The sequence below is a fragment of the Protomyctophum bolini genome, assembly GCF_963924005.1.
Source record: "Protomyctophum bolini genome assembly, chromosome: 23".
Taxonomy (NCBI): Eukaryota; Metazoa; Chordata; class Actinopteri; order Myctophiformes; family Myctophidae; genus Protomyctophum; species Protomyctophum bolini.
This window is the reverse complement of record NC_137884.1, coordinates 8,286,213-8,312,283: the sequence shown is the minus strand read 5'-3', so window position 1 is coordinate 8,312,283 and position 26,071 is coordinate 8,286,213. Positions and strand designations below refer to the sequence as shown.

At 41.8% G+C, this 26,071-nt stretch overlaps 1 protein-coding gene across 3 annotated transcripts in view; it reads right to left on the bottom strand.

Moving 5' to 3' along the window:
* The window catches only part of stab2 (stabilin 2), a 75,671-nt gene extending 50,317 nt beyond the window's left edge, over nt 1-25,354 (bottom strand). For 2 of the 3 annotated variants that reach the window (XM_080757929.1, XM_080757930.1), the window contains exons 1-21: nt 25,089-25,354; nt 22,339-22,463; nt 21,397-21,512; nt 18,542-18,627; nt 18,087-18,153; nt 17,877-17,972; nt 16,331-16,453; nt 15,204-15,400; nt 13,853-13,980; nt 13,150-13,283; nt 11,956-12,035; nt 10,350-10,499; nt 6,225-6,368; nt 4,887-4,949; nt 4,245-4,361; nt 4,023-4,076; nt 3,507-3,587; nt 3,239-3,391; nt 2,454-2,513; nt 2,192-2,296; nt 1,570-1,656 (exon numbers count right to left, since the gene is read on the bottom strand). In XM_080757929.1, the coding sequence (XP_080614055.1) occupies nt 1,570-1,656; nt 2,192-2,296; nt 2,454-2,513; nt 3,239-3,391; nt 3,507-3,587; nt 4,023-4,076; nt 4,245-4,361; nt 4,887-4,949; nt 6,225-6,368; nt 10,350-10,499; nt 11,956-12,035; nt 13,150-13,283; nt 13,853-13,980; nt 15,204-15,400; nt 16,331-16,453; nt 17,877-17,972; nt 18,087-18,153; nt 18,542-18,627; nt 21,397-21,512; nt 22,339-22,463; nt 25,089-25,214 (2,292 nt within the window). In that variant the 5' untranslated portion in view covers nt 25,215-25,354. The remainder of the gene's footprint in view (nt 1-1,569; nt 1,657-2,191; nt 2,297-2,453; nt 2,514-3,238; nt 3,392-3,506; nt 3,588-4,022; nt 4,077-4,244; nt 4,362-4,886; nt 4,950-6,224; nt 6,369-10,349; nt 10,500-11,955; nt 12,036-13,149; nt 13,284-13,852; nt 13,981-15,203; nt 15,401-16,330; nt 16,454-17,876; nt 17,973-18,086; nt 18,154-18,541; nt 18,628-21,396; nt 21,513-22,338; nt 22,464-25,088) is intronic. The other variant, XM_080757931.1, reaches the window with a different exon arrangement.
* Between the last annotated feature and the right edge of the window lie 717 nt (nt 25,355-26,071).

Below are 26,071 nucleotides of genomic sequence, written 5' to 3'. Positions count from 1 at the left end.
CTCAGCTTCTCTGGGAAGGAACGTTTGAAATGTTGAATTATTAGGTTCAGCTATTTGCTACTTACCTACTTTATGCATGTAAAAAAGTAGTATTATGAAGTATGGTACAAGTTTCTATCTATTAAAGAAATACAGTTTTATCGATTTAGAATTATTCTGGATCCCTTTTTAGTTTCTCAAAGAAAAATAAATCATCGATATCCGATGGAAAAAAAAGGTATATAAACTGAAATATAATATGTTATCACGTATACAGTATAATTATTTAATTATTTATTTTAAATTGTCAATTGCTTTAAATTGACTTAATCTTGGACTATAGTGATATTAATACTAAATGCCTCTGTGTATATGTATATGTAATTTGTACATTGATTAGCGGTATACTGTGGTTACTTTGCGCCACTTTTGATGCGTATGCACCGTCCCAGCATATGACGTCAGGGTATAACTGGTATAACTAGCTCTCAATGATGACGTAATAAAGATGTGGATTAAAGGACCCAATGCCAGGGTGTAATTGGTTTTCGATGGTGACGTAATGACGATATATTTTAGTGTCGGGAGGATTAAAGGTAATGCTCCTATGTATACACAAGCATAGTGCATACGCATCAAATATCGTCCTGGGCGAAACTAGTACTTGCACGCTCTGCTTGCGCAAGTAACAAGTGACCTTTAACCAGTGGTTAAACCAGTGGTTAATAGCAGACCTACAAGCTCGTAGCGCGCCACTCGGTGGCGTGCTATGAGCTTGTAGATCTGCTATTTTTCAATAGCTAAAGTATAACATAATGCTTAGTTAAAACACCAAAAGGGGTTCCCGACCCAGAATGGGTTAAGTAAAAGTACTGCAATGTCCCGTATTCAAAATGTACTCGAGTTAAAGTACAAAAGTATCTGCATCAAATACATACTTAAGTAGTTAAGTGGTTAATGTACATTTTGTAATAATAATCAAAATCTACAAAAACTAAAGTTTTCAAATGATAGTGGAGTAAAAGTAGAAGTAAAATAATTCGAGATTGGAAAAACACAAACACCTCAAAGCTGTACTTAAGTACAGTACTTAAGTAAATGTACCTAGTTACATACCACCACCGCCTGTACATTATATAATTCAGTGGAATAGGTGATCTACAAGAGTCATGGGGCCATATTTCCCCTTATCCCTACACTGCTTTTTTTTCTATTTTGAAAAACATTTTTAAATAGTTCAAATAGCCAATCTACAAGCTCACAGCATGTCGATGAAGATAGACTAGTTGATTTTGATTTGTAATGTTTTCAAAATAGTAAAATGAAAATACTTGTAGGGATAAGGGGTGTAGCAGGGTGAAAATAGGGCCCATGGGGCTCCATTTTCGTCACCGCTAAACCCCTCATCCCTAAACTTCTTTTCCTTTTTTACCATTTTGAAAAACATTTTTGAATAGTTCAACTAGCCAATCTACATTGACACGTTGTGAGCTTGTAGACTGGCCATTTTAGTTTTCAAAAATAGTAAAAAGAAAAGGCAAAGGGATTTAGGGTTTAGCGGTGACGAAAATGGAGGCCATGGTGTCTGACCTGGCCGTGGTTGGAGCAGGGGGTCTGGAAGCCTCCGGGACAGGGGCTGCAGTCTGGACCGTAGAACCCCACGCAGCACAGCGCGTTCTGATGACGGAGACAAGGCAAACACACCCGCCGTTTACTGGGCATCATCGCTCACTTTATGTCCTGCGCGGCACCGACACATATGGATCAGGTGTCCTTCAAACGACCCATCGGTCAATCAATCAATCAAGCATTCAATAAACGATCCATCGGTCAACCGAATCAATCAATCAATCAATCAATCATGCATTCAAGCATTCAATCAATCGATAGATCAGTCAGTCATTTTAAACTAAATGACGCTATGCGTTAGCTTACCTACTATTATGTTATCTACGGGTCAATAACCTGCCATAATGCCATTGCATAATTGCATTGTTGTACTATTCATTCTATTGGTTTTGTGTTTGAGAAAAGTAACTGAATGAACAGTGTAGTGGCATTCCAAAAACATGTGAGTACTGATCGTTGTGATTGTGTGTGTGTGTGTGTGTGTGTGTGTGTGTGTGTGTGTGTGTGTGTGTGTGTGTGTGTGTGTGTGTGTGTGTATGTGTGTGTGCGTGCGTGCATGCTGTATGTGTGTCTGTGCTTTTACCGTGACAGTTGCGTTGCAGAGGAGAGAGCAGCCGGTTGCTGCCAGAGTTAAGGGGGGAGTTGAGCTGAGCGTAATTGGGTAAGAACAGCCAAAGTGTACGGATTCCTGTCAAACACACAGCTGTGGTGTTATTAGAAATAAACATGGGTTGAGGAAAATACTAAACCATGTTGCTTGTTCATGTATGTGTACGAGGAGTACACCTGTATGTGTACGCCCTCGTCACATCAAGAGAAACATAGAGAGAGAGGTGAGGTCTTACTGAGGGAACTCCATTCGGGCATTTGGTTGATTTGATCTTGGCACAGCTTACACATCCACCCTGGGAGGGAAGGAAGGATGGAAGGGAAAGAAAGAAAGAAAGAAAGAAAGAAAGAAAGAAAGAAAGAAAGAAAGAAAGAATTTCAAATTTGGAAGATTGTGACTTATTTATACTTATTTGTGACAACATATATTACTGTACAATACATGACAGGTAAATTATCAAATATCTGAAGCAGGGATTCCCAACATGTCGGCTGTGGCCACGAGGGTAATGCAAGACTGGGCCCCCAAATAATTGGAAAATAGCCATAGCAATAAATAAGAACTTAAAGTTAGTTTCATTGATCCAAGCCGGAACGCACTGGACAGATTGATCATACAAATAAATATACTCTGAAAACTCACGTGTCCCCCATCTGGCCACTACACAAAATCATCTAAATCATGACAGTTTTCCGAAAAACCTATGTTTCTATGTCAGTGGTGCTCAGACAATTTCATGTCAAGGACCCCAAAAATTATATGTATTTGGCCTCCGACCCCAATCTGAAAATATGTTGTAAACTTGTTCCAGGGACCCCCCCTGCAGAAGCTAATATTCGTTAGCTCCGAGAGAATATAAATTCAAAGATTTGCGCCACATTTTCACGATTTTTCTAAAATAGCAGACCTACAAGCTCGTAGCGAGCTTGTAGACCTAGTATTTTTCAATAGCTAAAGTATAACATACTGTAATGCTTATTAAAACACCAAAATGGGTTAACATGACAGCCGAAAGCTCACCTTGATGAGTTTGTTCTCTGTGACGTCACACCTCTGCGGAAGCACCGGCTCAATGGAGGACGGAGTCAACACGCCGTCCAGGGAATAGAGACGTCCGTTCATGGCCTCCACGTCCGCTTCCAACACGGACATTCCGTTGACTTGAATCTGACCCTGTGTTTCGTGTGTGTGTGTGTGTGTGTGTGTGTGTAAAGGATAGAACATGTTAAAGACCATCCAACTTTGGTATTTTTTATTTCTTCCAAACAGTTTTGAAATGTGCACTCACATTTTTGGTGACGTTAAACGCCAGGACCTGGTTGGCCATGGTGACGACTCTGGGGCTCGATGCGATATTGTACACCTCCAGCTTCAAACACACAACAGGACATACAGTACTCTTTTGATGATTAAAGCTAAATAAAATCTCACGACTGAAAAAAAATGTTTTCTGGAACACTGAAATAACTAATAACCGAAAATAGGCTATCTTCAAGCTTACAAGCTACTAAAACTATGACTAAAACAATGAATAAAAATATTTGTAGACTAAAAAAAACTAAATATATTGACAATTTTGTCAACAAATAAAAACTAGTGGAGAAGAGATCCAGTAGAACAAGAAGACAAGTAATTGTAAGTCAACTGCATATTTAAACTAGACTAAAACTTTCCAGATGACTAAAATGTGAGTAAAACTAAAGACATTTGTATTCAGAAGACAATGACTAAAAGTAAAAAAAGAAAAACAAAATGGCTGTCCAAATCAACAGTGCTAGAGGGTTTAGGTGCTTTTAATACTCACTGCGGTGGAGGCCACTATATGGTTCCTAAGGAGTTCCACCAGTTTTCTGGAGCCCTGAAGTCAGGTGTCAGAGATGAGCACGTCAATACAACTGAGTGTGGAGGATGGTGCGTGCGTGCGTGCGACCGTGCGTGCGTGCGTGCGTGCGTGCGTGCGTGCGTGCGTGCGTGCGTGCGTGCGTGCGTGCGACTGTGCGTGCGTGCGACCGTGCGTGCGGCTCACCTCAGCAGAGGTTAGGTACTGCATATGTCCATCTTTCATAGCTTCAAAGGCGTCATTAGTTGGGGCGAAGACAGTGTATGGACCTGGCAGATCCATGACTGATGCCAGGTTGGCTTTCTGCAAAGCAAGGGAGTTTCAGTATTGCATGCAGAAGAATGTATACAAATTGTTTCATAGTGTATACGTACGGCATGCCATACACTTACGGTACTTAATATTTACAGTTACTGTACTACATTATGCTATGTTTGAATAGCCAAATAAATCTAAAATGACACACCGATGCTTATTGCTTTCACGGTTATAATGGGTTAACCCATTTAGGCCTAACGTCGAAATTAAAAATATATTTTTTTAAAATGTATTTATTTTCCTGAAAACCCTCATGTTTCTATGTCAGTGGTTTTCAATATTTCATGTCAAGGACCCCAACATTTTAATGAAATTGGCCGCCGACCCCCAACTGCACATTTTCACGATTTTTCAACAGCTGAATTATATATATATATATATATATAATGAAACACCAAAAGGGGTTCCCGCCCCAAAATAAGTTAAGCAGACCCGAGGATAGGAGTCATTTGAGCATCTGTTATGTTTTATTCATTTAATAAAACATACAAAAAGACTAAACCTGCATACCTCTAAAAGAATCTTGAGCTGGGAAAACTTTCCATTGTCAGACAAAATCTTCATGAGATTTTCCTGCAACAAAAAAGACAAGACACAATCCTACGTCATGAACGATTGACTTATTCAGTATCATGGCTTACATGCATGTAGTATATGTGTTATGTACAATATGAAACATTTGCAAAGACTAAAACTAATGACACTAGTTTATAGTTTTATTTCAGTTAACTAACTTTCCTTTTTCGCCTATTCTAGTTTTTGTAATTTTCTGCCATTTTTAACCTAACAGTATCTTCATATAATTGGTCCTCACTAATGCTCATTGTAATAGAGCACCGAAGTCTGACGTCAATATCTGAAAGTTCATAATGGCCTGTTGTGGCGCTGTCATTGGACCCAGAAAAACCCATAGCCCCATAGAAGTCCATGTATTTGGGCCCAACTTCACCTAGACTGTATTACCTTAATAAACATGGTCATGAATACTTTCTTCTTCCAGTCACTAGTTTAAAGTCTCATTTCTAATGTCATAATATTCTTTTTGGAAAATTATGGTCCCATTAATAAAAAAGATTACCATAAAGTCGCGTATGTTCTGAGGGGCGTGGCTACCGTTACAGTCTATGATCGGGATTCCCCTCCCACTCGAGTCAAAATAAAAACCAACGGAGAAGAAGGGGGGAAGTCCAGCCTCGTTGTCTGGGCCAGCCAATGGCCAGCTGGGCCAAAACGGATCTAGAAAGATGGCGACTTACAATACAAGGACTGACAGGCTTCATTTTACGTTCATGTTAGACCCGGAGAACGCTTTGTCCATATTTTTTACAGTCTATGTTTCACTTACTGGAAAGTTAGCATGCAAACAGTATATAAACACAGGTTGAGTGAACCTTGGACCTTCAGGGACGTGCACACATAGACATCAAAGTGGGCTTCAGCCCCTACCCGTCTGTAAAACAACTGCCCTCTCCAGACCACGAATGCAGCATTTACTACATGGCGAATGAAATGCAAATGCCACTCCTTTCTGCCATGCCATGCCGGAAGGCAGCATTCAGGAGAAGTCTCCTGAACTTGGACACAGCATTTTACGTTGAACACATTTGTTTAGAAATCCATGTCGTACACCGCATCTCCTATAGCTAAGAGTACTGTGTTGCGCCCGGAAAATAGCTGATCTACAACGCGTTGCAGCGCGACACGTTGTGAGCTTGTACATCTGCTGAGCTTGTACATCTGCTATTTTTGTCCAAAAGTGCTCTCCTAGGGGATTTCAGCCCCTGCCTCTCTAACACTCTCTGCACGTCCCTGTGAACCTTGATAATAATAATAACCTTGCTCCTGTACCTCTTTGTTGCTCTCCACCGTGGGTGAGACACTGTCCATCAGCCTGCCGATGATGTGGATCATCCCGTTTGACGCAATGACATCGGACTGGACGATCACACCCTTCCTCCTGCTGCCGTGGATGCGAATCTTCGTGGACGTCTCCTGTAAAAGAGAGCTAAATCACTCACTTTATACTATAAATGTGCCACGTCTCTGCGTGCGTACGTGTGTGTATACGGTTGTAATGCACGTAACTCGAGAAACGTTTGACCCACCGTCTTCACATTGGACACACGTGTTCCACACCCCCACAGGGAGTGCCGTGCCAGGTATCGAGTCGGTCGGTCCCACGGTTCTCCAGAACCACCACAAAAGGCTCTGGTCAGGCTCTGCCAGTGGGCCTAATGAGGCCAACTCCTTTCACCTGGGCAAGGCTCTGCCAGTGGGCTTAATGAGGCCAACTCCTTTCACCTGTGCAATTTCCAGCCTCTGCCTCAGCCAATTGAGGCTCAACCAATCAGGCTCTGCCAGTGGGCCGAATGGATTGCCAAGTACACTTTTCAGTTTGCAGTATTCACATACACAGATCTCCATGTGGGACACCGGCTGACAGTTAAAACGGGTGCTATGACAACGTATATCATTACGTTCCCAAGTTGCATCGTTCCCAAGTAGGCCAGTGGCCGACTGCAACGGGCACGTACAGGTCTATTCCCAATACATTTGCAACCCAATTCTTTTACCCAGTGTCAATTATCCAATGTTTAATCTTGGGCTCTACACTCCCTCTGCCAACCTGGGGAGAGCAACGGAGTGACCTCATGCTTCCTTCACTGAATGAGGAAACCAAATAGTCCAAATAGTCTTTTCACCTGATATGGCAGAGTTTCCCTGGTTGGACGTATAGCGTGTTAAAGGAACACGTCATTCCAACCAGTTCCTTTCACCTCGATCAGTTTAGAGACCAGGATTACTGCATGTTTTATTTGTGAGGGAGAACATGCAAACTCCGCCCTTTCGCCAACCCCACCAAGGGTCTGGGCACCGATGAGGAGGAGAGAGCTAAATGGCTCGTGTCCTGTGGGGACGTGTGCAAAGGCATATTCATATAGTTTGTGGTGACCACCATTTCAGTGTATAGTCAACTCATCACCTAAAAATGGAGTATGAATTGAATAGGCCTTTTTTTAAATATATACAGTATTTTTTATCCCACGATTTTGTAACCCATTTTTCACCCCTGTGTCAATCATCTAATGTGATCCTGGGCTCTACACACCCTCCACCAACCTAGTCCCCATATATGGGGGACATGGGGAGAACAACGGACTTGAACTCATGCTTCCTTCATGCCTGAGTGTCCGAGTTGCTCCTTTACACCTGACAGGGGGGAGTTTCCCTGGTTGGACGTAGCACGTGGAAGGAACACGTTATTCCAACCAGTTCCTGTCTCCTCCATCAGGCGCCCCGGCTGGGCAGGGGGAGGCAGTTTAGTGACCAGGATTACTGCATGTTTTTTGTGAGGGTACCTACCCTAGGGGACACGGGGAGAACATGCAAACTCCACACAGAAAGGCCCTTTCGCCAACCCCGCCTTCGGGTATGGGCACTGATGACGCGGAGGAGGAATAGGCCTTTAAACCAATGCAGTGGTGGAAAGTAACTCGGTACATTTACTCAAGTGCTGTACTTAATAGAGGTGCTCCGATCAGGTTTTTTAAATTGGGACCGATCCCGATTATTTTTCCTTAGGATCGGCCGACACTATCTTGAGTGTAAGGGGAAAATGTGTCAAAAAAGTCGAAACCCACATAAAAACTGTCATTGTGTGTGTGTGGAGGAAGGGGAGAATGTGTTTTCCAATTTTCCAATTTTAGTATTTCCAATTTTCAATAATTTTACTTCCATTCATCTCAGAGGCAAATATTGTACTTTTTACTACGCTACAATTATTTGAAAACTTTAGTTACTAGTTACTTTGTCAATTTAAATTATGAATACACATACATTAACCACTTCACCCCTATATACATTTCGGCCATTTAAAAAAATAAGCTGATCTACTTCCATTGTGGTCCTATGACCTATGTATTCAATTCATCAACATATAATAATGCTCCAAAAAACAGGGTCCCGGGCAGTCAGTGGTCTGTGTGCATGTGCTACCAATCCAGAGGCAACAGATGCCTGCACGTTTTAAGTCAGCCAGCTTGTCTTTCAGAAAGGGAAGAGGGCTGTAAAGGGCCATCAATTCAAACATCCCCAGAGATAATCATGTCCACTCGCGTTCCCCTCATAGGAAGTACAGGAGGTCAGCGAAGAGGAAGAGAGTGACAGTAAGGAAACCGAGGCTATCTTAGGACACGCACGTACGTACGCACGACACACACACACACACACACACACACACACACACACACACACACACACACACACACACACACAAGTACTTGAAGTAAAGCAGGGCCTCATTAGAGGAGACATTTTGGACACAATGGACCCCCGTCACGCTGACAGTGCTCCGGGGAAGGGGAGCGCTGACATGACGGAGGTGTGAAGACCGACGGAGGTGTGAAGACCATGCCTCATGTCAACTCATGTCACCGACTGAACCTACAGCAGGGCCACAGTGACTCCTATCTGTGTTGTGTCAGACGTATACGTGCAACACAAAGGACTTGGGCTGCCACAGTGGCTGCCAACCGTTTCTGGAGCAGGGTCCACTTGACTATGAGGCTGCAACGATTAACCCATTAACCGCAATCGAATCGATTATTCAATTAGTTGCCAACTAATTTAGTAACCGATTGCTAAATTAGTAATTGATTACTAAATGAGTTGGGAACTAATTGAATAATCGATTCGATTACGTCCTTTGTCCTTTGTGTTGCACGCAGCCCTACTTGATTATCATTCATTACGGCAATTAATTCCTCCCGATGCACGCACGCACGCACACACACACACGGGCCAACTGTGTTCGTACAGACGCTCGAGAAATGCTGGATGCGCCACGGTGGATTCGAACCCCCAGCAAGCTACCCCCCCCCCGAGCGCTGTGGCCCACCCATCCGACTGCTTAAAACTTAAAAGTGCTCAGTTGGGTGGGCCATGTGCATTTTCAGAACCCGTTTACTCTAATGAGCAATCGATTGTGTCCCGGCTTGGATCAATGGAACCAACATAATATACTTTGACCATTTGAACCCCAGCATACATGCTCTGGGAGGAACATTAGCCAAAAATAGCCGATCTACAAGCTCTTAAGCCAAAACCGCATCAGTTGCAACTCCTTGCAACAAAACAGTTTTAAGGCATATGTCACATCAATGCAACTCCTTACAATTCATTTTTTTACGTTATATTATCATTACAAAAATGTATGTGTTTTGCCAATAATTTGGAAAGACCAGTTTAAACAGCTACTCAAAAACACCAGGATCCCTGTGGACAGCTGGGAGGCCCTGGCAGTGGACCGCTCAGCCTTCAGAAACTTGAGATCGATCGAGCACAACCAGCAGAGAAGAAGCGCCAACAAAGACATCGATGCCTTATGCTACCCCGTCCACCTCCAACACTTCCGTGCCCAAAACTGGTGGGTCAAACTGAACAACCAATATGTCAATTTTAAGCTATGATTCCCTGCTTTCATATGACATGAAAAAAACGAAAATTCAAAAAAATCCAATGGCAGTCCCTCAGTCAAATTTAGTCACATATAGTTAGAGTATCAATAGCCTACTGCAATGTAGAAATAGTCTGTTACAAGTAAAAGTCTGACATTAAGAATGTACTTGAGTAAAAGTACAAAAGTATTGGTTTCAAAATGTATACACTCACCATGCAGAATGTCCCTTTTCAAGTATAATAATCTTTTAGCACTGCGTCTTTTTTGCATTTCAAATGGCCAAAATGTACAGTAGATGGGGCTGAATGGTTTCTGTAATCAAAATCTACAAAGTAACTAAAGTTTTCAAACAATGTACAAATAGTACAAATAAAATTACCGGTACTGGACATTCTTAAGTAAAAAAAACCCAAAAAGACCTAAAAAATTTACTTAAACTACTTCCCACCACTGGTGAAGACAGCCCTTTCAGAGTGATGGATTTGACAGTGTGTGTACCGTGCCGTTAGTCTCACCCCATCCGTGGTGTCCGCCTCGCCAGCCTTGCCCGTTAAGGTGTAGTAAACGTCCGTCGTTTTCAGAGTGTCAAAGGACAGCTCCCCGGCAACGAGGTGCAGCTTGCACAAGTACTTTGCTCTGGACAAATCGGCCATTAGAGCCTTCAGCTGAAACAGTGAAGATTCAAAGAATGTAATGTTTACAGGAAATACCCTACTGTACATCTTCAACCTATTATGACCTGGAAAGCAGGTGTGGTGGTTTCCAATCGTTTTGATTCCCAGGTTGATATGCGCTCTCCCTTGGACCGCCATCTATACTATGACATCCTCATTCTGAGAGCATTTACAAAATGGTCCATGTGGTATGGCAAGCCGTTTTAACATTTAATCGCTATACTGGATAATAGTGGATATGTATTCCAGATATCTGTAATACAGTTCTTCCTAGTCAAAACTAACGTTTCAGATATCCACAATTCCTCCTATCCAAAACTGTAATTTAAGATATCCACAAGGACATTTTTCCTATCCAAAATTTGAGATATCCATATTGTCATTCCTCCTAGGAGAAATGAGGTCACTTTTTCCATTCATGTGTATTGGGCTTTTAGTTTTGGATATCCGATACTGGATATCTATAATAAAATTCTTACTAGGACAAACTACCATTTCAGATATCTACAATGCAATTCTTACTAGGATAAACTACCATTTCAGATATCTACAATGCAATTATTACTAGGAGAAACTACCATTACAGATATCTAAAATTCCAAAAACATTCCAGACATCCATAATTATATTGTGTATATCCAGAAATACATTGTGAGTTTGTGACTAGTACAAATTTAATTATGGATATCTACAATTCATATTATGACTAGTACAAATGTAGTTTTGGATATCTGTAATTAGTATTATGACTAGGAACAATGCAATTACTCCTAGGAAGAACTTAATTTCTCCTAGGAAGAACTTAATGGAATAACTTAATTTCTCCTAGGAAGAACTTAGTTTCTCCTAGGAAGAATGACAGTTGTTGATAGGAGTAATGATAGGAGTAATGTTAATTTTGACTAGGAAGAACTGAATTCAAGATATACTGGATTACAATTTCTACTAGGAAGAATGCAGTTCTGACTAGCAGAAACATGGTTTTGGATATCTAAAACATATATTACAGATAGGAGGGTGGTTTGATTAAATGTTAAAACGACTTGCCATACATGTGGCTCCATTTGTACACTCTCTGAATCACAGTCCTGTAAGTCTGCAAGGACCCCTGGGGGTCCCCGGACCCCAGTTTGAGAACCAATGCCCTATAGGCCTAGGGGGTTCTCAGAGCTACAACAGGGGGGCTGCCAAAACATTGCGTGATAGATTTTCTTTTCTCCCCAAATCGAATTAAATTTGTACACATTAATATGATTCCAATATATTATAATTTAGCAAAGACAATGTGCAAACAAAAATAGCACACATAAAAAACCCCAGGAAAGTGTTTCTTGCATGCGTCCTAAACATCATTAAAATAAATTGCAAAAGGGTTGACGTGGCCCATATCAGCTAGCCTCAAATCTGTCAACAGTTATAGAGTTACACTCTATGTGGATTCACTCACCGAGGTTCCACGGAAGCCCTTGTTGATTGGGACGAAAACAGTGAAGGGCCCCAGAGAGGACAACGGCCACGATAGCACATCTGCAAGAGAAAGGGCCAGCAAACATACAAGACATTAAACGCTTGTAATCAGTGATTCTCAGCTCGTGAATGTCAAGAATCCCCAATTTGACACGCATTAACGCCACCGATCCGATGTTAACCGATGTTAATTTAGTTCATAGTCCGGCAGTCGAGGTGGAAAGGGTGGGAAATTTTGTATATAGTATTTTTTATTGGCCTAAAATAATTGCTGACGGTATTGGGCATTGTTTTTATACAGGTTTCCAAGGGGTTTCACTCCCACAAGGAGTGTTTTTTGTGCAAAACTAATGCTCGATGACCGATCGAGCACAACCAGCAGAGAAGAAGCGCCAACAAAGACATCAATGCCTTATGCTACCCTGTCCACCTCCAACTGTCCACCTCCAACTGAGACAATCTGAGACAATATTTTAGGCCAATAAAAGTACATTTCCCACTTGAAACAAAAGAAGCCTGTCGGCTGCCGGACTATCAGAGGGACTGCACAAATGGACCCATCTATTTGGTTCAAGAGCAGCAGTCCACACTCAGAGAATTGGTGGGGTCTAATATGGGCTGGATCCAGGCTATACAAACTAAGCTATGATGACTAAAACTAAGACTATACATATACTGGCAATATCGTCAACAAATAAAAACTAGACTAAAATGTCAGGGAGGAACTAGTGGAGAAGAGATCCAGTAGAACGAAAGGACCTGTGTCCTCATACCCTGATGGAGGAGAACTGGTTGGAATAACGTGTTCCTTCCTCCCCCCCGTCAGGTGAAAAGAAGCGGTTTGGTACGGTTGCGCTTGTGCTCTTTTCAGCATGGATGCAACAGAGTCTAAAATTTGCCATTATGACGCCATCAAGGCAGCGATGGCTCCAGAAAATAGTGACTGGGGGGGGACATACAGTAGAAGATCCTAATTATAACAGTATAGTCTATGCATGTGTGAGCACGCTCTGTGCCTGCAGGGGAGAGCAAGGCGTTGCCTAGTAACCGGCTCATATAAAGCGATATAACACGTGTAGGCCTATATATATACGCCAATAGCAAACACCGGATGGCTATTAAAATACGTATATATACTGTACATCAATAGCAATCAATCTGTTAAAGGTCCTACTGAAGAGCGTGATGGCGCTGCTGAGCTGAGAGGTCCACTGTCCGCCCGGCTCCGTGTTCAGCTCGTTCAGCCTCTGCATGATGTTACCGTAGCAGACCTTCCCGTTGCCAAGGTAACCCTGGTTACAGGTGCACCTGTAACGAGACGAGACGCACGCATAGTTTCACACCACCCAGTGCGGAAAAAAGCACTCAAATGTTTTACTTTACTAAAAAGTATCAATACTGCAATGTAGAAATACTCAGTTACAAGTGAAAGAGCAGAATGTAAAATGTACTTGAGTAAAAGTGCAAAGGGATTGGCATCCAAATGTACCGGTACTTAAAGTACCAAAAGTAAAAGTACTCATTATATTGCATTATTATGCAGAAAGTCCCATTTCAACTTTTTTAAATGTATACCGTACAAATCTTTTGAAAATAGTAGATTTATAGTACAGTATAGTAGGCCTGACAAAATACATTGGAGTACGGTAAAGTCGACTAACTCAAATGTATATTTTCCGTCGACGAAAAGTAAACTGAAGGTAAAACATTTCAGTTGACTAAAACTAGGTCTAAAACTGAACTCGCTGTCAAAATCAACAGTACACAAACACACAACGCACGCACGCACTCACGCACGCACGCACGCACGCACACACACACACACACACACACAGCCACACACACAGCTTGTGAACATAAATAGAGGGGTCACTGACTGCACTGTTCCTGGTTCCACGGTGGCACAGCTGGCGTCCTTGTGGCAGGAGTCGGGTCGACAGGCGTCCTTGAGGCTGCACACGCCGTCCTTCATGTTGCCGTAGCCATAGAGACACTCGCAGTGCGCCTGAGGATCAACACAAGAGCAATACAGTCAGTAGTACCTCTTCAGACTCCATCTTTGCTCGTAGCACTTGCCCTATAGACAAATCCACAGAGGGGTGCCCTGGGCGCGGCCATTACTGAGGTGTAATCCATGGAGCAGGTGCTCCGTATGCCAGGTGTGGCTAATCAGTGCTGCTGTGCTTAATGGTACACCTCAGTAATGGCCGCACCCAGACAACCCTCTGTGGATTTGTCTATAGCCTTGACGACCTTCATATGCAAAGACTCAACTTATGTGACTTAGATAGCATTTCATGTAGACATAGTACTCTATAGTGTAGGCTACACGCATAGTTTCATTTTAGATATTCCACTGTTAGGTTCTTAGCTTACGTATGATTCCTGATGAGTATTTCTATGTATTACCATGTTTTTAGTTCTGTATTACTACATTGTAAATATTAAATTGTACACCCGGTCAGAACAGACTTACAGGCGGTGGTGGGAAAAGTACTCACATTTTGTAACTTAAGTAAAAGTATCAATATTGCAATGTAGAAATACTTGAGTAAAACATATAGCCATATAGTACCAAATGTAAAAGTGCTCATTATGCAGAATGTCCAATTTCAGAAGTTTTCAAAAAGAAGAAGAATAATTTATATTTACAAACAAAACGTATTAACTTGTATAAAAAGCTGTCAAATAAATGTAGTGGAATAAAAGTACAATATTTGGATCTGATATGTAGTGGAGTAGAAGTAAAAGTACTGAATACTCAAGTACAAATATCTCAAATTCGTACTTAAGTACAGTACCTTCAGTCCTGCTTACAGGACATTATGAACAGAATGTCAACTATATGGTTAATCAAACTAATCCATTTAATAGACCACACTAAGACCACACTAAAGAAACAAACTAGAAAGGCGCAGTTATGGGAAATTGCAAGTGTGGTTGCACCGACAATTTCAAGCTTTGAAAATACAATACGATGATGATGTCTGATGTATTGATTGCCCCACATGACGTCACAGAGTTTATACGGAATAAACTAAGGGCAACTAATAATCAATGCTTTGCAGCCCTATTGTCAATGCTTGCTAAACTTTACCACATGAACACATGTGTCCCCATTCAGGGCAAAATAGCCTAGGCAAACATTGGCTGAAATATAGCAGATGTACAAGCTCACAACGAGTCACATGTTGTGAACCTTTCATGCACGCACGCACGCTCACTCACTTTCCCAGGGCCGTCGTACAGGCATTGCGTGGTGCCAGCTATGCAGCCACCCATGTTGGTCTGGCATGGGTCGATGGCCATGCACACATGGCCGTCCCCGCTGTAGCCTTCAGCACAGGTGCACAGGTGCTGGTTGGGGCCAGTGTGGGCACAGGTGGCATCGGGGTGGCACACCCCCTTTAGGCAAGGGTTAATGGCTGAGGAAGACAAAAGGTGCAGGGTTCATTGATTGGTCGACTTTAGATTAGATCATTCGAAAGGAGCACTTCATCCATTTACATCAGATATCTGGTCTTCACTCTTCACTAATGCTCAATATAATAATATGCTCTGATGAAGGCTGCATAGCCGAAACGCCTAAGCGTGTGTGCCAATAAAGAAATGGAAATGCGAGTACTTTGTCCACCGCTTGTTTAATTTTTGGATGTGCTACCTTTTTGGAATTTGTTTAATTCCTATTTGTTTGCTCAATATAATATGGCACTACTCAGTACTCACTACTTACTCTGGCCCCTTTTCCACAAAAATAACTTTCTAGAACAGGTTCCGTTCTTGATGCTTGGAACGTTGGCACTTTCACAGAACCGGTGGCTATTTGTTGGTTCCAGTTCCGATTCCGAACCAACTATTTAGTGTTCTGGGAACCAATTCATTTTCAGTGGAAGTGCTCTAGTCTGAACTGATTCAATGTTATTAGGTGCGAGAAAAGAACCAAATTGGTTCAACCCTGGTAGGAAAAGGAGCCTATATACTCTGTGTCTAGGAGGGATGTGGACAGTTCAGAAACCTATAATTACCAGTGATATCATTGGTAGCCAGGAGTCAGGACTGGTAATTTCAGACAAGATTGCATACTTATTCATTATAAGTATTTATTTGTTATTAATGCAAGAACACTGGCTTCTATTTCAGCATGCATGCTAACATTCCAGGAAGAGAAAGGCTGTAGTTTGTAATTTTCTTGGATTCCCCATCGATGATGTCACTAGTGGTACGGTTAGGTTTCAGAAACGTCCACCAATGAGAGTAGACGGATTAACGGTGAATGATCATTAGTGAGGGCCAATTATACGAAGACAAGGTTGAAAATGGGTGTGAAGTGCACATTTACAGAGGAAATAACTCACATATGCATTGTTCTCCTGAGCTCTGGTAACCAGGCATACAGCTGCACACCAGGCTTCCTGTCATGGCCTCCTCCATACAGCGAGAGTTGTCCTGGCAGCTCAGAGCAGCACACGCGGGCATCTCTGGAGAGAAAACACCGGCAGTGGTGGAAAGTACAGTTTACTTAAGTGCTGTACTTTAGTACAGGTTTTCGGTATATATTTTTCAATAGTATTTCCAATTTCCGATTATTGTACTTCTACTCTAGTATTGTTGTATTGCATACACAGGGAATGGTCCCTTTTCTAAACAATGAAGGCTGCTCCACTGCCGACGGTTGTGTCTGGAACTAGGCATGTAACGATATATAGTATATCGATATGTATCGATTTATTAAAAATTCATATCGATTTATTTTTATTTTTTTAGGGGGGCTAGTGTGTGATATGAAAAGTGAGCTGTAATCATATTCACGTGCTTTTGGAGTGAAATGACAGACTCCATGCAGTCACTTTCAGTAGTAGAGGCCTACAGAGGGGAGCTGTATGTGTCTGTGACTGTGCCCAGGTGATCGTCGTTATTGATGCTCATTAATACATCAAGGAAGGCAATTATGTTTCTGCACTGTCAAATAGGTCTACGTCTATCCTAAGATGCCGTCAAAGAAAAGAAGAAATGTTAACTCGAGCTAGGTTTAAACATGAAAGCATGTTTACAGTTGTTGCACAGAAATTAAGTAATTTTACATTAAAAGTAATGCTACTTTGTAGTTAAATAAAAATTGTGAAAAAAGCTTGGGGGGAAGATACATCATTAAAAAAAAATCGGTCATTTGTCTGGAAAATAATTGTGTTTAAAATATCGTGAAAAATAGTATCGTGAACCTCATATCGTGATACGTATCGTGAGTTGAGTGCATCGTTACATGCCTAGTCTGGACTATTCGCCCCGGTTTCTTTTTTGACGCCGTCCAAACGCAACACGACACAACGCATTCAGTGTAGCCCCGTCCTACAGTTTAACCGCATGTCACTAGACTTTCCACCGCAGAGGAAAGCCTGGCATTCGTTCCAAACACGGTGGTTTGCTGCCACTATGTTTTGGTTCCCCATAATCCCCATTGAAATGCTGAATCGACTATAACTCCTAGTTTAGTCTCGCCAGTCGCTACGAGTTCAAAACGAAAATGAGAAAATATATACGAAACAAACTATTCCTATGAGCTAAACTACGCCGCATCATGGGTTTTATTGGGTAGGCCCTAAAGTTATGATGCCCTTGATCACATTGATTATTTGGGTGATGCCTGAACTACAACCACGTACCGAGTGCCGCACTACGAGCTTGTAGATCTGCTATTTTTTTTAAAACGGAAAACAAAAAAGGACGTGTGCAAATCTCTGAATATTATATTCTTTCCCAGCGAGCAACACATTCTGAGATGGGGCTCGGCGGCCAATTACATATAATTGTGGGGTTCCTTGACATTTGAGCATGCACACTGATATACAGTAGAAACATCGTTTTTTCAGGAAAAACAATAATACAATAAAATTAACTTCTCACCTTGGTCACAGCTGGTGCCTTTGTAGCCAGAGAAACAGGTGCATGTCCCGTCACCTTGCATGCCAGTGCTGCACAAGCCATGCACACAGGTGCACACTAGCACACCATTATAGGACGGAGGGGTGAAAAGCACATACCGTAAATATACACTATTATTATGTTATGTTTCAGAGTAATGAAGAGAGGTCGTTCGTGCAGTATGTCGTGTACCTGATTTACAGGTGGGTCCATATCTGTTAGCTGCACAGTCCTCACATGCCGTTCCTGTGTAGCCCTCCTGCACAAACACACACACACACACACACACACACACACACACACACACACACACACACACACACACACACACACAGAGTATGGTACAGCACAGAACACACACACCATTCCATGTTTCCCATCTCATCCCAGCATGGTACCCGAAAGACTACCGGTATATGACTAGACTTGACATAATACTTCCCGCAGATTACACACACCCAAAGTGAGGATTATTTATTTTGTTTAGGACTACTATTTAAATACTTGAAAAATGTAGCTTTTTGTCCCAAAATGACTTCAAAAGATTGCTGCTATTCGTTTCAAAATGCTTCATACCCTGTAGGCTATATATTTTGACACTTGCTTTGGCTACAATATGTTGTGAGAATAACCTCCCTGTACAGTACCTTACAGTTACATGTTCCATTGCCACCCATTCCATCAGAACACACTCCATTGTTGCTGCAGGGGTTGGCTGCGTGCTCTGGACACTCTGGAAAACATCCACACATTGTGCACGTTATAAACTGAAAAGGCTAGGATTTAAACTCAGCTGCAGAAAGCCGTAATGGTTTTTCATGATTTTCTATATGTTCAATGTTTACGTTCCTCCATTCTTATGCAGGCTACCTTGAGACAGGCTACTCAAAGCCTCTATAGTCCCTCTATAAGTCAAATTAAATATTATTATTATTAAACCAGAAAGGTTAGCTAGTGATGGGCTATGATGCCGCCAATGCCCGCCATATGAAATGAGATTTATGGTGATTTTTGGGCATGTTACCATTGTCAAAACGAGTCAAAATCTTCACAAATAGCAGATCTACAAGCTCAGTTCACAACACATCACAATTGGTCACGAATCCTTGTATGAGGTCTCAAGTGGTTACGATCGAAGGCTCTAGAGACTATGGGAAATGGCAGCTACAAAAACGATTCTGTCTCCCAGAAGAGATATCCTGATATCTGTCACATGTCAGTCTTGCTCCCCCACTTTCAGTGTGTAGCCTACCCCTGTATCATATCAGAGAGAGAGAGAGAGAGAGAGAGAGGAAGCCTGCTCCCCCTATCCCAGACAGCACTTTGGATGTCAGCACATTCCTGGAGGACATGGGGACCACGCTGACAGTAAGGAAGGAAGCATGCAAGTCCACCGTTTCCCCCTCCCAGCCACCAGGCCAGGCCAGGTCGGGGGCTCTGCATCCGGGAGCCATGGCTGGGCCCAGTGCTGCAGCATGGTGGTGGCTCACTGATGTGGGTCACCACGCATACATACTCACAGGATGCCCACTGACACACTCGGACACCTTGGATGCACTTTCATCTGCAGCGCTGCTTTAAAAGGGGGGTGTAAATGATGTGTTTTTGTAAAAAAAGAAAAGAAAAAAAAGCTTAAAAGATAAAAAGGTTAAAGCTGCGTATGCCTATGTTTGTTCAGTAGCAGAGTTCTCCTCCTCGTCTCTCCAGCTCGTTATTATAAAGAAAATACATTTTCAGGTCATGAACATGAGCATTTTTCGGTTAACCGCTCTAGTGATTTCGAAAATGCTCAAGATTCCGCCATTGCTCCCGTTTCAACCAAGCTATTTTAGTTTGTTTGCTTTGTAATTCTCCCTGGTATTATAATGTTAGTGTGTTTTGGATTTGATTTGATTGTATTGTTATTTTTTATTTTTTTATTTTTTTACCTAGGGTAGTAGCTGCTCATTTCACAGATACACATTAAAACCTGGGAGCTGACCAGTACAACCTCAGTCTTATACTGTTGGCCACTAAGCAGCTCCACTGGAGCAGTTGGGGGTTCAGTGCCTTGCTCAAGGGCACTTCAGCGGTGTTGGGTGAGTGATGACCAATCACTTCCCGACCCAGATTGTTCCTGCCCGTCCGGGGAATCGAACCGGCAACCTTTCGGCAACAGGGGGCGCTCCTCTAACCCTTAGGCCACCGCTGCCCCCATTGTGTGATTGCGCAGCTACATTGAAAATGAGGGCTTGCCCTCAATTGTACTTCCGAGTATAAATAAAGTGATTTATGGCGTTATCTTTCTGTTAAAATCAAAATGTTAACTTATATTAAGAAATAATAGGACATTGTTTATTAATTGTGCATGTGTAGCCTATGTGCCTGTATGTCTGTAACCCCACAGTCACAGACCCAATTTAGTTATTCTCACACAGTGATAACCATTTTAACTTTTTAAGTATGTATAGCCCAGGAAGGTAGACATTGGTGATCTTGCATTATAGAAGGGTCGGTGTCAGGGAAAAAAGGGTGCACATTTTGAAGGTGTGCGAAGCACACTCCGTGTAGGGGGGGGCAACCAGAATATAGTTGCGAGTAGGGCAACAAAAACGTCAGCTACAGCCCTGACTAAGTGGAAAGTGAAAGTGTTCCACGTGTTCTGAAATGTTTTTCCTCCCTACAGAGGATATCTCCTCCTCTGGTTGCTGTTCAGGCAGCAAGCTGCATGAGTCACACATCCGTCAACGTAGGACTTCCCATCAAAATATTCCCTCAGTGATTTAGACTGTATTTTAGTAGATCCCCATTAGCCACTAGTACTGCAACGTCAGCTACTGTACTCAGGCCTCCGCCAGCATCATGTTTTATCGATGACCACTGATTGTTCATGTTCATTTGTATTTCCGGACAGTTATTAAACCGTCACTACTTACTTAGTAAGCTTGACCTTTTGCTCTGTACATGGTCAAATTGAGTGGCAAAGTGAGTTTAACGTCATTTAATGCAATCACTTTTCTGTTTGGTGGGGGTATGTCAAGGCCACAAAGTAGTTTGTTTTGCCACGCAGTAGGCGTCTCTGCATAACTTCCGGGTATAATGATGATGTCACGCGCATACCCTCTAGTCCAGTGGCTCCCAAACCTTTTTAGTCCGTGACCCAAAACAGAAATTAGACGTTTGCCCGGGACCAACCCTAGTGAAAATAGCAGGTCTACAAGCTCACGACGCATCACACCACCTTATGAGCTTGTAGATCGGCTATTTTCACCACTTCTTAAACACCAGTTTTCTAATTCATGGAATTTCTTGGATTTCTATTTTATTTCTTCCTGAAATTCCTGATTTCTTTTGGTTTTCAATTCATGAAATCTTTTGATTTTTTTTTGAGAATGTTTTAAAATAATAGTACTAAAAACTAAAATAAAATAATAAAAGGAACCCATAAAAATGTGTTTGGGAAACAGTACTCTATAGTCTGTACCGTTCGTATCATGTCTAAAGGGATGAGTGATGTACGTACCATTGCAGTCTGGGCCCCAGTACCCCGGACAGCATCGTTTATCTTCCACCTCCTTGTAGCACTCAAAAGAGCATCCACTGATGCCTATCTGGAAGGACCCGGTTTTTATCACGTACCTACGTACACACGCGCGCGCACACACACACACACGCGCGCGCGCACACACACACACACACACACACACAAGTTAAAGGCCCAAATGTCGGTCACCAGATGTTCTCCCGTTCTCACAAACAACTATAACATGGTAACAATAGCATATTATATTGTGTGATTCAACCATAGGGCTCTATGATAGGCCCCCTCCTGTTTCAGACGTGACGTCGTCTTCATGTGGCAGCCAAGTCTATGGACTTTTTATGTTCACTTTAAGCATGCCCCCCCCCCTGAAATAAATTAAATCGACACATAAATATGAAATAAATGCTTAAACATGTGTAATCTTAGAGTCTACAGAAGCGAACCTTTCTTTTCTCAACTCTCTGTTTTCTGCAAGACATTACTCTACAAGACATATCTCCAAAACTGGTGGGTCAAACTGAACAAACTATGTCAATTTGAAGCTATGATTCCCTGCTTTCACATGACATGAAAAAACATCAATGACTTAGCCTCGGTCAGAAACAGTCACTAATGTACATTTCGGAAAATAGCAGATCTACAAGCACACAATGCGTCGCGATTGTGAGCGTGTAGATCTGCTATTTTCAAAAGCCTTTCATACATTTGAAAACTTGAAATGGGACATTCTGCATATTAGCGAGTACTTTCTTACTTTTGGTACTTTAAGTACATTGTGATGGCAATACTTTTGTACTTCTACTCAAGTAATTCCAGACTTTTACCCATAATTGAGTACTTCTACATTGCAGTATTGATACCTTTACTTAAGTAAAACATGTGAGTATACTCTTTCCACACCGCTGCTTTCTGTGCACTCACTTGCAGTCCTTGGCGACGGAGCCCGGGCTCTGCTTGAAGCCAGCGCGGCACGGGATCAGGGCACTGATGCTGCACGAGTGACACTGAGTCCTGGTCCTCACCACTGTCGTGTTGGTGCACACGCTCTGTCAGAGAGAGAGCCACGGAAAAACAATCCATTTGTGGTAATTGATTGTGAAAATAATCTGTCATTCTTATCAAATAATCGATTCAAAATCTCTCCCTAGTTTGGGCATTTCATTCGAGGTGAAGAGCTTCATAAACATCAGCCTACTTAAAACATTATAAAAATAATGAAAATTTCCGATTCACAAGAACACAACTAAACTAAACAAAACATTCATTCAGCGATGCACAAACCCTTATTCATGCCTTTGTCACAAACCATCTGGACTACTGCAATTCTCTTTTTTCTGGACTCCCAAAGAAATCCATCAATCGCCTTCAACTAGTTCAAAACACAGCAGCCAGAGTTCTCACAAAGACCAGGAGATATGACCATATTACTCCTGTTCTCGCCTCACTGCATTAGTTACCAGTCATGTACAGAATTGATTTTAAAATGAACTTGTTTGTTTTTAAATCACTAAATGGACTAGCACCTACTGTACATACATTTCCGACCTCTTGTCCCTGCACATACCTTCAGATCAGCAGACAAAGTTTTACTCAACCCCCCCAACACAAAGCTGGTGAAGGCAGCAGAGCCTTTGCTGCTAGGGCTCCACTGCTGTGGAACCAACTACCTCTGGAACTCAGACAGACCACTTCAGTGTCCACTTTTAAAAAACTCTTAAAAACCCACTATTATTTAAAGGCTTTTAATGAGTTTGAATGAACAGTCCCAGTTTCTGCTTTTTATCTCTTATTATTTTTTGTATTTTGTATTTGACTAATTTTCATTGTTGATTTTAATTGCCTGTTTGTGTATTGTATTAATTATTATTAATATATTTTAGCATGGTGTTATACACATTCTATCTATGTTAGACTATCTAGGTTAGACTATCTATGTTAGACGATCTACTGCACAAACAGCACTTTGGTCGGGACATTCCCAACATTCCCAAATTAATTAAAAACAAATTCAATGATAAAAAAAAAAGAAAATCAAACTAATTTCATTAATAAATAAAAGACAAATCTAAGACATTCCATAAATTAGAAAACAAATGTTTAAGGAACTTGTAATGGAAATAGCACATCTACAAGCTCACCTGTGAGCTTGTATAGTTCTGCGGGCTAAACGTTTGGGAACCACTGAATTCCACCATAAAAAGCTGCACAGATAAAGTCCACTCTGCGTGGAGAGATCATCACTTCTCATAGTGTAGTGGGGAAGACATCAAAGACCACAGTGTTATTGACTTTGGCAAATGTCGGACTGAAGCAAAAATAAACAGGAAGAGGCTAATTGCTTCTGTTGGGATCTGCCCAGTGAGTCCACATCTACAGATAGACAGCTTTCCATGGACTGACTTCAGAACAGCCAAAACGCTGCCATCAGTGTTGATATTGGGTTAGGGGCGTTTCTCTCTGTATGTAGTGTTTTATGTTGTCTCTGTTGTTATTGGACCTTGAGTCTGAACAAATAAAGTTGATTGATTGATTGATTGATATTGTCGACTTGAAACTATGAGGAAACATGTTTGTCGACAAAAAAAATTTCCCCCACTGACGAACACTAAATGTGGCTAAATTTATACTGACAAATAACTAGATTAAACAGCTAGTTTCTACTAGTGTAGAAGAGATCGAGTAGATAAAAAAAGGAAAGTCATTTTACGTTTGTTTGCGCTCGGAATTTTGAATTCCAGACTGTTACTTGTAACAGAGTACTTCTACAGTACATTGCAGTGTTGGTACTTTAACTTTAAAGTAAAACATGCAAGTACTTTTTCAACCACCGGCCGTTCCGAGGCTTTTCCTGCTAGATTAGATATTATCGTGGAGAGAAACAGGATGATGAGATGAGAGCGACGACATGTGATGTGACACAGCAGGTCATTCAGGTCTGTGCATCTATACGACGCGATGCCTCAACGTCACTTAGTTATTGCTGACTTTGACAGATTCTCAACAGGTTGCACAGAGGAATGAAATGAGGGCGACTATAAGTAATAATGTGAGCTTGCCATTTCCGAAATGAAATTTGACATTTAGTTTTTTTTGCCTTGCATTTTCATCAGAGGGCAATTGTTTTTAGCACTTAGCAGGCGCTGCACCGTTTAACAGACCAGACCATGATAGACGTCTATGTAAGCACTAAAAACAATGAAGTATTTTATTATTCTAACGGTGGTGAAACAACGGGACAATTTAAGGAAGTGAATATTGAAAACCGGGACAGTACAATTTTGAGATATTAGTACTTCACTTGATTAAAGTATATTGTACTTTTACTCCACTACATTTATTTGAAAACTTTAGCTACTGGTTACTTTGTAGACTTTGTAAGATTGTATAGAATAGCTGAAGAGATTGCACTATAATATTCTTTCAAAAGGTTTATTCTCTACAAATATGTCACAGGACAAATGTTTTACGTAGATTGGCTATTTTCAAAATACTTTTAATTGAAAACTTGAAACGGGACATTCTGCGCAATGAGTACTTTAATTTTGGTACTTATACATTTTGAAGCCAATACTTTAGTACTTTTACTCAAGCAAATTCTGATTACACGACTTTTACTTGTAACTGAGTACTTCAACATTTCAGTATGGATACTTTTACTTTAAAAAACGCACTGCAAATGACCTCACCTGGCCCGAGGCGCCTACAGTGACTCCAGGAGACCGCAGGTCCGTGTCCAGCAGGAGCAGCGCGAGCAGCAGCATGAAGCCTAAAGGCGGAAGACCACAGGAGGACCCCATGGTAACTGTATCTATCTTCTCCCCGTCTGTCTGTCTGTCTCTCTCTCTCTCTCTCCGCTGTGCTGTTCTTTGTCTCGCCCTCCCTTTCTGTCCTGCAATGCCTATACCGTTAAACACTGTGTCTATGTGCTTCTGTGACGCTCACCATGCGGACTGTGTGACATTCTGTCCCTGTCCGGCCGTCTTTTCACTGCCTTCACCTCATGTCCCCTCCCCTCTTGGACTCGACCCACAGCTCTGGCGGGGCACCTATGTGTGTGTGTGTGTGTGTGTGTGTGTGTGTGTGCGCGTGTGTGCGGGGGTGTTCCTTCCTCTCTTCCTCTCCAAGTTACACAGTGGTTCCCAAACACTGGGTATAGGGAACCATTCTTATACTGTACAGTACGTAGGTCGCAAGTAAATCTGCTATTTTCACTAGTTTGGATCGCGGGGAGACATCATATTAATCCTTTAAAATGATTGGGACCACTGCTGTGACTGACACACACACACACACACACACACACACAAGATACTTGCACAGTACAGTGTTATACATGGTACTGTGGGTTTGCATTTATCTTGCACCATTACACAATTTGAATTTCATAATCACAAAACAACTTGAGCATTCACCATGAGCAAAGAAAAAAAAACTAAAACTAAAACTACTCTCTGCTTCTCCCTCTCTCTCTACTTGGGCTGGCGAGGGACAGCAGCGCCGTCTCCAGTGTGTGCTGTGGAAACAGCAGCGGTGTTTGTCCATTTCGATTTCCAACAGTCAGCAACTTTTGATTTAGTTTTTTAGTCATTGGTCTTTCGAATGAAATTCCATTTAGCTTTGGTCACATTTGAGTCATCTGAAATGTTTTAGTGGT